The sequence below is a fragment of the Oncorhynchus gorbuscha genome, linkage group LG17 (genome assembly GCF_021184085.1).
Source record: "Oncorhynchus gorbuscha isolate QuinsamMale2020 ecotype Even-year linkage group LG17, OgorEven_v1.0, whole genome shotgun sequence".
Lineage (NCBI taxonomy): Eukaryota > Metazoa > Chordata > Actinopteri > Salmoniformes > Salmonidae > Oncorhynchus > Oncorhynchus gorbuscha.
In genome coordinates, this window is record NC_060189.1 from 661,317 (window position 1) to 675,000 (window position 13,684).

The window sequence follows — 13,684 nt, forward strand, 5'->3', positions numbered from 1 at the left end:
GGTGGAGACAGGACAGGTGGTGGAGACAGGAGAGGAGGTGGAGACAGGAGAGGAGGTGGAGACAGGAGAGGAGGTGGAGACAGGACAGGAGGAGGTGGAGACAGGACAGGTGGTGGAGACAGGAGAGGAGGTGGAGACAGGAGAGGAGGTGGAGACAGGAGAGGAGGTGGAGACAGGAGAGGAGGAGGTGGAGACAGGAGAGGAGGAGGTGGAGACAGGACAGGTGGAGGTGGAGACAGGAGAGGAGGTGGAGACAGGAGAGGAGGTGGAGACAGGACAGGTGGTGGAGACAGGAGAGGTGGTGGAGACAGGCGAGGAGGTGGAGACGGGAGAGGAGGTGGAGACAGGACAGGTGGTGGAGACAGGAGAGGAGGAGGTGGAGACAGAGGTGGAGAGGAGGAGGTGGTGGAGACAGGAGAGGAGACAGAGGTGGAGACAGGAGAGGAGGAGGTGGAGACAGGAGAGGAGGGAGGTGGAGACAGGAGAGGAGGAGGTGGAGACAGGAGAGGAGGAGGTGGAGACAGGAGAGGGAGGTGGAGACAGGAGAGGAGGAGGTGGAGACAGGAGAGGAGGTGGAGACAGGAGAGGAGGAGGTGGAGACAGGAGAGGAGGAGGTGGAGACAGGAGAGGAGGAGGTGGAGACAGGAGAGGAGGAGGTGGAGACAGGAGAGGAGGTGGAGACAGGAGAGGAGGAGGTGGAGACAGGAGAGGAGGAGGTGGAGACAGGAGAGGAGGTGGAGACAGGAGAGGAGGTGGAGACAGGAGAGAGGAGGTGGAGACAGGAGAGGAGGTGGAGACAGGAGAGGAGGTGGAGACAGGAGAGGAGGTGGAGACAGGAGAGGAGGTGGAGACAGGAGAGGAGGTGGAGACAGGAGAATGTTCCTACCTGCTGAAGAGGCTGTGTAGCATTGGTTGTGTTGTGTTGGGCCCCAAACAGCCAACATATACAGGAAACAGACTGCTGTGAAGAGAGAAACATCTTCAGTGGCAGGAAGTCCGATGAAAAGTAATTCCAACAGTACCCAGCTATCAGACTGAACACTACAAATCAACAGTACCCAGCTATCAGACTGAATGCTACAAATCAACAGTACCCAGCTATCAGACTGAATGCTACAAATCAACAGTACCCAGCTATCAGACTCATCAACAGTACCCAGCTATCAGACTGAATGCTACACATCAACAGTACCCAGCTATCAGACTCATCAACAGTACCCAGCTATCAGACTGAATGCTACAAATCAACAGTACCCAGCTATCAGACTCATCAACAGTACCCAGCTATCAGACTGAATGCTACAAATCAACAGTACCCAGCTATCAGACTCATCAACAGTACCCAGCTATCAGACTCATCAACAGTACCCAGCTATCAGACTGAATGCTACAAATCAACAGTACCCAGCTATCAGACTGAATGCTACAAATCAACAGTACCCAGCTATCAGACTCATCAACAGTACCCAGCTATCAGACTCATCAACAGTACCCAGCTATCAGACTCATCAACAGTACCCAGCTATCAGACTGATCAACAGTACCCAGCTATCAGACTCATCAACAGTACCCAGCTATCAGACTCATCAACAGTACCCAGCTATCAGACTCATCAACAGTACCCAGCTATCAGACTCATCAACAGTACCCAGCTATCAGACTGAACGCTACTCAACAGTACCCAGCTATCAGACTCATCAACAGTACCCAGCTATCAGACTGAATGCTACAAATCAACCCAGCTATCAGACTGAATGCAACAGTACAAACAACAGTACCCAGCTATCAGACTCATCAACAGTACCCAGCTATCAGACTCATCAACAGTACCCAGCTATCAGACTGAATGCTACAAATCAACAGTACCCAGCTATCAGACTGAATGCTACAAATCAACAGTACCCAGCTATCAGACTCATCAACAGTACCCAGCTATCAGACTCATCAACAGTACCCAGCTATCAGACTGAATGCTACAAATCAACAGTACCCAGCTATCAGACTCATCAACAGTACCCAGCTATCAGACTCATCAACAGTACCCAGCTATCAGACTCATCAACAGTACCCAGCTATCAGACTGAATGCAGTACCCAGCTCTGAATGCAAACAGTACCCAGCTATCAGACTGAATGCTACAAATCAACAGTACCCAGCTATCAGACTCATCAACAGTACCCAGCTATCAGACTGAATGCTACAAATCAACAGTACCCAGCTATCAGACTGAATGCTACAAATCAACAGTACCCAGCTATCAGACTGAATGCTACAAATCAACAGTACCCAGCTATCAGACTCATCAACAGTACCCAGCTATCAGACTCATCAAAATCAGTACCCAGCTATCAGACTGAATGCTACAAATCAACAGTACCCAGCTATCAGACTGAATGCACAAATCAACAGTACCCAGCTATCAGACTGAATCATCAACAGTAAGCTCAGACTCAGTACCCAGCTATCAGACTGAATGCTACAAATCAACAGTACCCAGCTATCAGACTGAATGACTCATCAACAGTACCCAGCTATCATCAACAGTACTATCAGACTGAATGCTATCAACAGTACCCAGCTATCAGACTGAATGCTACAAATCAACAGTACCCAGCTATCAGACTGTACCCAGCTATCAGACTGAATGCTACAAATCAAACCCAGCTATCAGACTGAGTACCCAGCTATCAGACTCATCAACAGTACCCAGCTATCAGACTACTAAATCAACAGTACCCAGCTATCAGACTCAGTACCCAGCTATCAGACTCATCAACAGTACCCAGCTATCAGACTCATCAACAGTACCCAGCTATCAGACTGAATGCTACAAATCAACAGTACCCAGCTATCAGACTCATCAACAGTACCCAGCTATCAGACTGAATGCTACAAATCAACAGTACCCAGCTATCAGACTGATCAACAGTACCCAGCTATCAGACTCATCAACAGTACCCAGCTATCAGACTCATCAACAGTACCCAGCTATCAGATTGATGAATACCCAGCTATCAAATCTCATCAACAGTACCCAGCTATCAGACTGAATGCTACAAATCAACAGTACCCAGCTATCAGACTGAATGCTACAAATCAACAGTACCCAGCTATCAGACTGAATGCTACAAATCAACAGTACCCAGCTATCAGACTGAATGCTACAAATCAACAGTACCCAGCTATCAGACTCATCAACAGTACCCAGCTATCAGACTGAATGCTACAATCAACAGTACCCAGCTATCAGACTGAATGCTACAAATCAACAGTACCCAGCTATCAGACTGAATGCTACAAATCAACAGTACCCAGCTATCAGACTCATCAACAGTACCCAGCTATCAGACTCATCAACAGTACCCAGCTATCAGACTCATCAACAGTACCCAGCTATCAGACTGAATGCTACAAATCAACAGTACCCAGCTATCAGACTGAATGCTACAAATCAACAGTACCCAGCTATCAGACTGAATGCTACAAATCAACAGTACCCAGCTATCAGACTCATCAACAGTACCCAGCTATCAGACTCATCAACAGTACCCAGCTATCAGACTCATCAACAGTACCCAGCTATCAGACTCATCAACAGTACCCAGCTATCAATGACTCAACAGTACCCAGCTATCAGACTCATCAACAGTACCCAGCTATCAGACTGAATGCTACTACATCAACAATGTACAAATCAACAGTACCCAGCTCAGACTCATCAACAGTACCCAGCTATCAGACTCATCAACAGTACCCAGCCATCAGACTGAATGCTACAAATCAACAGTACCCAGCTATCAGACTCATCAACAGTACCCAGATATCAGACTGAATGCTACACATCAACAGTACCCAGCTATCAGACTGAATGCTACAAATCAACAGTACCCAGCTATCAGACTGAATGCTACAAATCAACAGTACCCAGCTATCAGACTGAATGCTACAAATCAACAGTACCCAGCTATCAGACTCATCAACAGTACCCAGCTATCAGACTCATCAACAGTACCCAGCTATCAGACTCATCAACAGTACCCAGCTATCAGACTGAATGCTACAAATCAACAGTAAACATTATATTTGACAACAGTGTGCTATAACAGACAGCCCTAGACTCTTACTGTAAGATAGCCATGCTAGGGCTCGACAGAGTAACCATTCAAACAGGGCTCACCAGAGTAACCATTCAAACAGGGCTCACCAGAGTAACCATTCAAACAGGGCTCGCCAGAGTAACCATTCAAACAGGGCTCGCCAGAGTAACCATTCAAACAGGGCTCTCCAGAGTAACCATTCAAACAGGGCTCGCCAGAGTAACCATTCAAACAGGGCTCGCCAGAGTAACCATTCAAACAGGGCTCGCCAGAGTAACCATTCAAACAGGGCTCGCCAGAGTAACCATTCAAACAGGGCTCGCCAGAGTAACCATTCAAACAGGACTCGACAGAGTAACCAATCAAACAGGGCTCGACAGAGTAACCATTCCAACAGGGCTCGCCAGAGTAACCATTCCAACAGGGCTCGCCAGAGTAACCATTCAAACAGGGCTCGCCAGAGTAACCATTCAAACAGGGCTGTTCGAGGTCACGTCTCCAGAGCGACACACAGAAGCAACCAGGGTCAACGCCCTGCTCAAGGTCACCTCTCCAGAGCGACACACAGAAGTAACCAGGGCCAGCGCCCTGCTCAAGGTCACCTCTCCAGAGCGACACACAGAAGCAACCAGGGTCAACACCCTGCTCAAGGTCACGTCGACAGATCTCCCACCAACCCTCCCAAGATCCCCCCCACATTTCCCCAAGAGCAGCCCCTCAACCATCCAAGATCCCCCACCCCCTGAGAAAATAAAAATAAATAATAATAGTTCCACCCCCCAACACACCAACCAACAAAATGAACAAAAGAGAAAGACAAAAGGAAAACAGAAAACAAAGCAAAAACCCTAAAAACATCAAGGCCATCTAAAATCACAACATCAAGGCCATCTAAAATCACAACATCAAGGCCATCTAAAATCACAACATCAAGGCCATCTAAAATCACAACATCAAGGCCATCTAAAATCACAACATCAAGGCCATCTAAAATCACAACATCAAGGCCATCTAAAATCACAACATCAAGGCCATCTAAAATCACAACATCAAGGCCATCTAAAATCACAACATCAAGGCCATCTAAAATCACAACATCAAGGCCATCTAAAATCACAACATCAAGGCCATCTAAAATCACAACATCAAGGCCATCTAAAATCACAACATCAAGGCCAACGGAACATGTTTCAGTGCATCTATGGCACTATTTACCGTCTGTGTTTCCGCGTATGTGCATTTGAATGAGAGTGTGTGTATGTGTACAAACACCTGCACGGCACCAGCCTCAGACAAACCAGCACTGCACGGCATCAGCCTCAGACAAACCAGCACTGCACAGCATCAGCCTCAGACAAACCAGCACTGCACAGCATCAGCCTCAGACAAACCAGCACTGCACAGCATCAGCCTCAGACAAACCAGCACTGCACGGCATCAGCCTCAGACAAACCATCAGCCTCAGACAAACCATCAGCCTCAGACAAACCATCAGCCTCAGACAAACCATCAGCCTCAGACAAACCATCAGCCTCAGACAAACCATCAGCCTCAGACAAACCATCAGCCTCAGACAAACCATCAGCCTCAGACAAACCATCAGCCTCAGACAAACCATCAGCCTCAGACAAACCAGCATGAGCTGGAACAACACTGCCCCTCACTGTCATTCTAATCTACTTTTTGTCATGTTTTTTAAAAACTTTAAAAAATACTTTTATTCTTTGACCGTCACTCTATTCCCCACCCAGCAACTCCACTCCCACCCGTCTCCAACTCCACTCCCACCCGTCTCCAACTCCACTCCCACCCGTCTCCAACTCCACTCCCACCCGTCTCCAACTCCACTCCCACCCGTCTCCAACTCCACTCCCACCCGTCTCCAACTCCACATCCCAACCCTCAGCCCATCCCATCTATCTCCAACTCCACATTCCAACACTCAGCCCATCCCATCCATCTCCCACCTGTATCCAACTCCACATCCCAACACTCAGCCCATCCCATCTATCTCCAACTCCACATCCCAACACTCAGCCCATCCCATCTATCTCCAACTCCACATCCCAACACTTAGCCGATCCCATCTATCTCCAGTTCCACATCCCAACACTCAGCCCATCCCATCTATCTCCCACCTGTATCCAACTCCACATCCCAACACTCAGCCCATCCCATCTATCTCCCACCTGTATCCAACTCCACATCCCAACCCTCAGCCCATCCCATCTATCTCCCACCTGTATCCAACTCCACATCCCAACACTCAGCCCATCCCATCTATCTCCCACCTGTATCCAACTCCACATCCCAACCCTCAGCCCATCCCATCTATCTCCCACCTGTATCCAACTCCACATCCCAACCCTCAGCCCATCCCATCTATCTCCCACCTGTATCCAACTCCACATCCCAACACTCAGCCCATCCCATCTATCTCCCACCTGTCTCCAACTCCACATCCCAACACTCAGCCCATCCCATCTATCTCCAACTCCACATCCCAACACTCAGCCCATCCCATCTATCTCCAACTCCACATCCCAACACTCAGCCCATCCCATCTATCTCCAACTCCACATCCCAACCCTCTGCTTCCCTCAGCCCATCCCATCTATCTCCCACCTGTCTCCAACTCCACATCCCAACCCTCTGCTTCCCTCAGCCCATCCCATCTATCTCCAACTCCACATCCCAACGCTCAGCCCATCCCATCTATCTCCAACTCCACATCCCAACCCTCTGCTTCCCTCAGCCCATCCCATCTATCTCCCACCTGTCTCCAACTCCACATCCCAACCCTCTGCTTCCCTCAGCCCATCCCATCTATCTCCCACCTGTCTCCAACTCCACATCCCAACCCTCTGCTTCCCTCAGCCCATCCCATCTATCTCCAACTCCACATCCCAACGCTCAGCCCATCCCATCTATCTCCAACTCCACATCCCAACCCTCTGCTTCCCTCAGCCCATCCCATCTATCTCCAACTCCACATCCCAACGCTCAGCCCATCCCATCTATCTCCAACTCCACATCCCAACCCTCTGCTTCCCTCAGCCCATCCCATCTATCTCCACATCCCAACACTCAGCCCATCCCATCTATCTCCAACTCCACATCCCAACACTCAGCCCATCCCATCTATCTCCAACTCCACATCCCAACACTCAGCCCATCCCATCTATCTCCAACTCCACATCCCAACACTCAGCCCATCCCATCTATCTCCAACTCCACATCCCAACACTCAGCCCATCCCATCTATCTCCAACTCCACATCCCAACACTCAGCCCATCCCATCTATCTCCAACTCCACATCCCAACGCTCAGCCCATCCCATCTATCTCCAACTCCACATCCCAACGCTCAGCCCATCCCATCTATCTCCAACTCCACATCCCAACGCTCAGCCCATCCCATCTATCACCAACTCCACATCCCAACGCTCAGCCCATCCCATCTATCTCCAACTCCACATCCCAACGCTCAGCCCATCCCATCTATCTCCAACTCCACATCCCAACGCTCAGCCCATCCCATCTATCTCCAACTCCACATCCCAACCCTCAGCCCATCCCATCTATCTCCAACTCCACATCCCAACACTGAGCCCATCCCATCTATCTCCAACTCCACATCCCAACTCCACATCCCAACTCCAACTCCACTCCCAACAGCCCATCCCATCTATCTCCAACTCCACATCCCAACCCTCAGCCCATCCCATCTATCTCCAACTCCACATCCCAACCCTCAGCCCATCCCATCTATCTCCAACTCCACATCCCAACGCTCAGCCCATCCCATCTATCTCCAACTCCACATCCCAACGCTCAGCCCATCCCATCTATCTCCAACTCCACATCCCAACGCTCAGCCCATCCCATCTATCTCCAACTCCACATCCCAACGCTCAGCCCATCCCATCTATCTCCAACTCCACATCCCAACGCTCAGCCCATCCCATCTATCCCAACGCTCCCCATCCCATCTATCTCCAACTCCACATCCCAACGCTCAGCCCATCCCATCTATCTCCAACTCCACATCCCAACGCTCAGCCCATCCCATCTATCTCCAACTCCACATCCCAACCCTCTGCTTCCCTCAGCCCATCCCATCTATCTCCAACTCCACATCCCAACGCTCAGCCCATCCCATCTATCTCCAACTCCACATCCCAACACTCAGCCCATCCCATCTATCTCCAACTCCACATCCCAACCCTCAGCCCATCCCATCTATCTCCAACTCCACATCCCAACGCTCAGCCCATCCCATCTATCTCCAACTCCACATCCCAACACTCAGCCCATCCCATCTATCTCCAACTCCACATCCCAACCCTCAGCCCATCCCATCTATCTCCAACTCCACATCCCAACCCTCAGCCCATCCCATCTATCTCCAACTCCACATCCCAACCCTCAGCCCATCCCATCTATCTCCAACTCCACATCCCAACCCTCTGCTTCCCTCAGCCCATCCCATCTGTCTCTGCCACCCTCTTCAGATTTCTATGCACCATTAACAATGCTGTGGTGTTTAACGTACAATTTCAATGTATCGAATAGAATCTACAGATTGCCTGTTGAAGATAAATACTTTTACTAAGAGTATTAGTATATTAGTAATTGACTGACCTGGTCTCTCCAGATCTCCTAACAGTACTATTTCTCGGGTGAATGTTAGATCAATGTTGTGCATTTTCAGCCAATCCTGAACATGAGACCAGAAACAGGCTACCTGAGGGCAATACCAAAATAAACAGTCTATTGATTCTGTATCCTCACAACAAAATCTGCAGCGCTTCGATGATTTAATGCCCCAAATATTCAACATTTTGTTGGTGGCAAGAATTCTATATAATAATTTTAGCTGAAAAGCACAAAACTCTCCACCATTCCAATTTACAATCATTTAATATCAAAATACCATTTTCAAACATCTTTCCCATAAATACAGGTATTTTATCAACCAGCACATTGAGTTCAGCCATATTTGTTCTCTTTTCAGGGGGATGAAATTAAAATTGTAACCAGCTCTGCAATGCTGGTAATGAAAGAGATACTTTGAAAAAGGTTTAATTTTAAATTAATCGAAAATTAGACATGGCAATCTGCACAAAGGCAAAGATAAAGGATATTTTTAAACAATGGACAAGCTTTTCTTAGTAATCTACACGCTTTATTTTGTCTGCTTCAGCGTCCCAGATAAAGCAAAATATTTTTTGCTCGTATGATTTGAAAAACGAATCATCAGGTCCATAAGTAAGTGAGAAAACTGAGATATGACTAAGGAGTTAATCAGAACAATTGTTCCATAAATAGACAGCCATTTACCTCTCCGTGGTTGCAGGATCTTGTCTATTTTCAGAAGATGATGTTTGCGATGTTCTATTATTTCTAGTAGTTGTCGTGCATGTCGCTAGTATTTTTGCATCACAACGTTGAAGTGTAAAGGTGCCTCCAGTTTTTAGACCGGGTCTTTATATTTGCCATCTGGGTCTTGTTTTAATAATAGAGAAATCAGACCTTCCTGCTGAGTACCTGACAGACCATTTCTATAGGAGTAGTTAAAACAATCTAACAATGGAGCTTTTAGTATATCAATATAGTATAGTATATCAATATACCTCTAGGTATGACCTTCATGTCTTAAAGTATTAGACTGTCATTTCTCTTGGTTTATTTCAGCTGTTCTTACCATAATAAAATAATAAAAATAAATACGGACTTGGTATTTTACCAAATGGGACTATCTTCTGTATACCACCTCTACCTTGTCACAACACAACTGATTGGCTCAAACACATTAACCTCTCTAGGGTAGGGGGCAGCATTCGGAATTTTGGATGAAAAGCATGCCCAAAATACACGGCCTGCTACTCAGGCCCGGAAGATATGATATGCATATAACTGGTAGATTTGGATAGAAAACACTCTAAAGTTTCCAAAACTGTTGAAATAGTGTATGTGAGTATAACAGAACTGATTTAGCAGTCGAAAACCTGAGAAAAATCCATCCAGGAAGTAGTTTTCTATTCAATGCCATTACAGTATCCATTGACTCAGGACTCCATTTGCAGTTCATATGCCTTCCACTAGTTGTCAACAGTCTTTATAAATCGTTTCAGGCTTTTATTCTTATAAATGAGGGAGTAAGACCAGTCTGAACGAGTGGACCCTAACGTGTCACAGAGCTTTTTCATGCGCATGTGCATTTCCAGTTTCCCTTTTATATTGACAACGTTATTGTCCGGTTGAAATATTAGAGATCATTTAGGCTAAAAAACAACCTGAGGATTGAATATAAACATCGTTTGACATGTTTCTATGAACTTTACGGATACAATTTGGATTTTTTTGTCTGATTGTTTTGACTGAGTTTGAGACTGTGGATTACTGAATAACACGTGCTAACAAAACAGAGGTTTTTGGATATAAAGAGACTTCATCGAACAAAAGGAACATTTATTGAGTAAATGAATGTCTTCTGATTGCCACCATATGAAGATCATCAAAGGTAAGGGATTAATTGTATCTCTATTTCTGAGGTATTGCAACGCCTCTGCTTGGCTGGTTACTGTTTGTAATAATTTGTCAACTGGGCTATGTTCTGGGCTAGGTATGTTCTGGGCTAGGTATGCTTTCGCCGAAAAGCATTTTATAAATATGACACTGTGGTTGGTTTAACAAGAAGTTAATCTTTAAACCTATGTAAAACATGTTTTGTTTTATGAATTTATATAATGAGCATTTCTGTCATTGAATTAGGCGCTCTGCAACCTCACTGGATGTTGGCCAGATGGGACGCTAGCGTCCCACGTACCCTAGAGAGGTTAAGGGAAAAAAATACACAAATTAACCAGGCATACCTGATAATTGAAATGCATTCCAGGTGACTACCTCGTGAAGCTGGTTGAGAGAATGCCAAGAGTGTGTAAAGTTGTCATCAAGGTAAACGGTGGCTACTTTGAAAAATATATTTTGAATAATTTAACACTTTTTTACTTTCATAGTTTTGATGTCTTCACTATTATTCTATAATTTAGGAAATAGTAAAAAATAAAGAAAACCCCTTGAATGAGTAGGTGTTCTTAAACTTTTGACTGGTACTGTATCTCACCTTGTGCTCCCTCCCGGTGCAACGTGGTGTACAGGGCCTGGGGTAGTGGATCTGGGTTCAGGGCCTGGGGTAGTGGATCTGGGTTTAGGTCTGGTTTGGAGGAGAGGTTTAGGCCTGGGGCCCACTCCCTCCCACGTCGCACTGTCCTCTGCTGAGGTGGCAGCGGCAGGAAAGTCATTACTACCATATTCATCTACAGGGAGACACACACAGAGAGAGACAGAAGTCGTAACACCACATATTCAAAACGTCTTTATGAATTGGAGGATATTAACAGTAGCCTGAGTCACAGCTCTGTTTGTGCCGTTGTGACAACGCATTGTCACTTGGCATATTGGCAAGACAGCACAATCTGATGTGGGACTCGGGCTACTGTCAAGTCTAGTTGTTTACCTTCAATACCAGACAGGACATTAACCGCCTTCTCAAAGTCTCCATGGACAATCAGCACATTAGAGCTCTGCTCACGAGTAAATCCCATTTCCTAGGATTAAAAAAACACATCACACATTCAATCAGAGAGAGAGAAGTTATAACACTGATGCGTTGGGCAGACCGCATCTCTGGAGAGGCCTGTGGTTGCGGGCGGTGCAGTCATTCATTAGTCAACTAAGTAGGTACACAAGCGTGCACACACACGCAGGTGGAAAGAGAGAGACCAAGATATTCTATCTTACTTAATGACACCCTATGGTAGGTAATGGAAGAGATGCTGCACTACAGAAAGCATTATAAACGATCCTATAGCCTGAACATGTGGCAGGTAGACTAGTGGTGAAAGTGTGGTGTCGAACCGAAAGGTTGCTGGATCGAATCTCCGAGCTGGCAAGGTAAAAAAATATGTCGTTCTGCCCCTGAACAAGGCAGTTAACCCACTGTTCCCCTGAACAAGGCAGTTAACCCACTGTTCCCCTGAACAAGGCAGTTAACCCACTGTTCCCCTGAACAAGGCAGTTAACCCACTGTTCCCCTGAACAAGGCAGTTAACCCACTGTTCCCCTGAACAAGGCAGTTAACCCACTGTTCCCCTGAACAAGGCAGTTAACCCACTGTTCCCCTGAACAAGGCAGTTAACCCACTGTTCCCCTGAACAAGGCAGTTAACCCACTGTTCCCCAGGCGCTGAAGACGTGGATGTTGATTAAAGTCAGCCTCCCTCACCTCTCTGATTCAGAGGGGTTGGGTTAAACGTGGAAGACACACCTCGCTGATTCAGAGGGGTTGGGTTAAACGTAGAAGACACACCTCTCTGATTCAGAGGGGTTGGGTTAAACGTGGAAGACACACCTCTCTGATTCAGAGGGGTTGGGTTAAACGTGGAAGACACACCTCTCTGATTCAGAGGGGTTGGGTTAAACGTGGAAGACACACCTCTCTGATTCAGAGGGGTTGGGTTAAACGTGGAAGACACACCTCTCTGATTCAGAGGGGTTGGGTTAAACGTGGAAGACACACCTCTCTGATTCAGAGGGGTTGGGTTAAATGTGGAAGACACACCTCTCTGATTCAGAGGGGTTGGGTTAAACGTGGAAGACACACCTCTCTGATTCAGAGGGGTTGGGTTAAACGTGGAAGACACGCCTCTCTGATTCAGAGGGGTTGGGTTAAACGTGGAAGACACACCTCTCTGATTCAGAGGGGTTGGGTTAAATGTGGAAGACATATTTTCAGTTGTACAACTGACTAGTTCTCTCTCTTTCCCAAAGCCACAAAAATACATTCAAAGCGCTGAAGCAAGTCACAATTTATCTTCAAGAAAATGACCATCTAGCTCAATTTTATTTCATGATATTTTTTAAAATTATGTTTGTATGTTCGTTTATAAAAATGTTTTTCTTGTTTATACACTACCCTGCCTGGGGACTATCATCCAGAAGGCGAGGTCAGTACAGGTGCATCAAAGCTGGGACTGAGAGGCAGGAAAAACAGCTTCTATCTCAAGGCCATCAGACTGTTAAACAGCCACCACTGTCAGCGTCCACCCGGTTACTCAACCCTGCACCTTGGAGGCTGCTGCCCCATATACAGAGACATGGAGTCACTGGCCACTTTAATAATGGAACACTAGTCACTTTAATAATGTTTACATACTGCTTTACTCATCTCATATGTATATACTGTATTCTATTCTACTGTATTCTAGTCTATGCCATTCTACTCATCCTAATATTTATATATTCCTGTACTCCATTATTTTACTTTTAGGTTGTGTGTATATTGTTGTGAATTATTAGACACTACTACACTGTTGAAGCTAGAAACACATTTCTCTACATGTACAATAACATCTGCACGTGACAATTAAAATTGTATTTGATTGCAGACAAATTTGCTGTTGTACAATACCAGTCAAAAGTTTGGACACTCCTACTCATTCAAGGGTTTCTTTATATTGTCAAATAATAGTGAAGACATCAAAACTATGAAATAACACATATGGAATTATGTAGTAACCAAAA

The 13,684-nt window shown here is 46.3% G+C and overlaps 1 protein-coding gene across 4 annotated transcripts in view; it reads right to left on the minus strand.

The window, feature by feature from the left end:
- Nucleotides 1-13,684, minus strand: part of si:dkey-33c12.4 (uncharacterized protein LOC560112 homolog) — a 49,521-nt gene that overhangs the window by 11,024 nt on the left and 24,813 nt on the right. For 2 of the 4 annotated variants that reach the window (XM_046308953.1, XM_046308955.1), the window contains exons 14-16: nucleotides 11,620-11,710; nucleotides 11,227-11,419; nucleotides 887-961 (exon numbers count right to left, since the gene is read on the minus strand). In XM_046308953.1, the coding sequence (XP_046164909.1) occupies nucleotides 887-961; nucleotides 11,227-11,419; nucleotides 11,620-11,710 (359 nt within the window). Of the gene's footprint in view, nucleotides 1-886; nucleotides 962-10,972; nucleotides 11,016-11,226; nucleotides 11,420-11,619; nucleotides 11,711-13,684 lie in introns of those variants that run through there. The other 2 variants (XM_046308954.1, XM_046308957.1) reach the window with 2 other exon arrangements.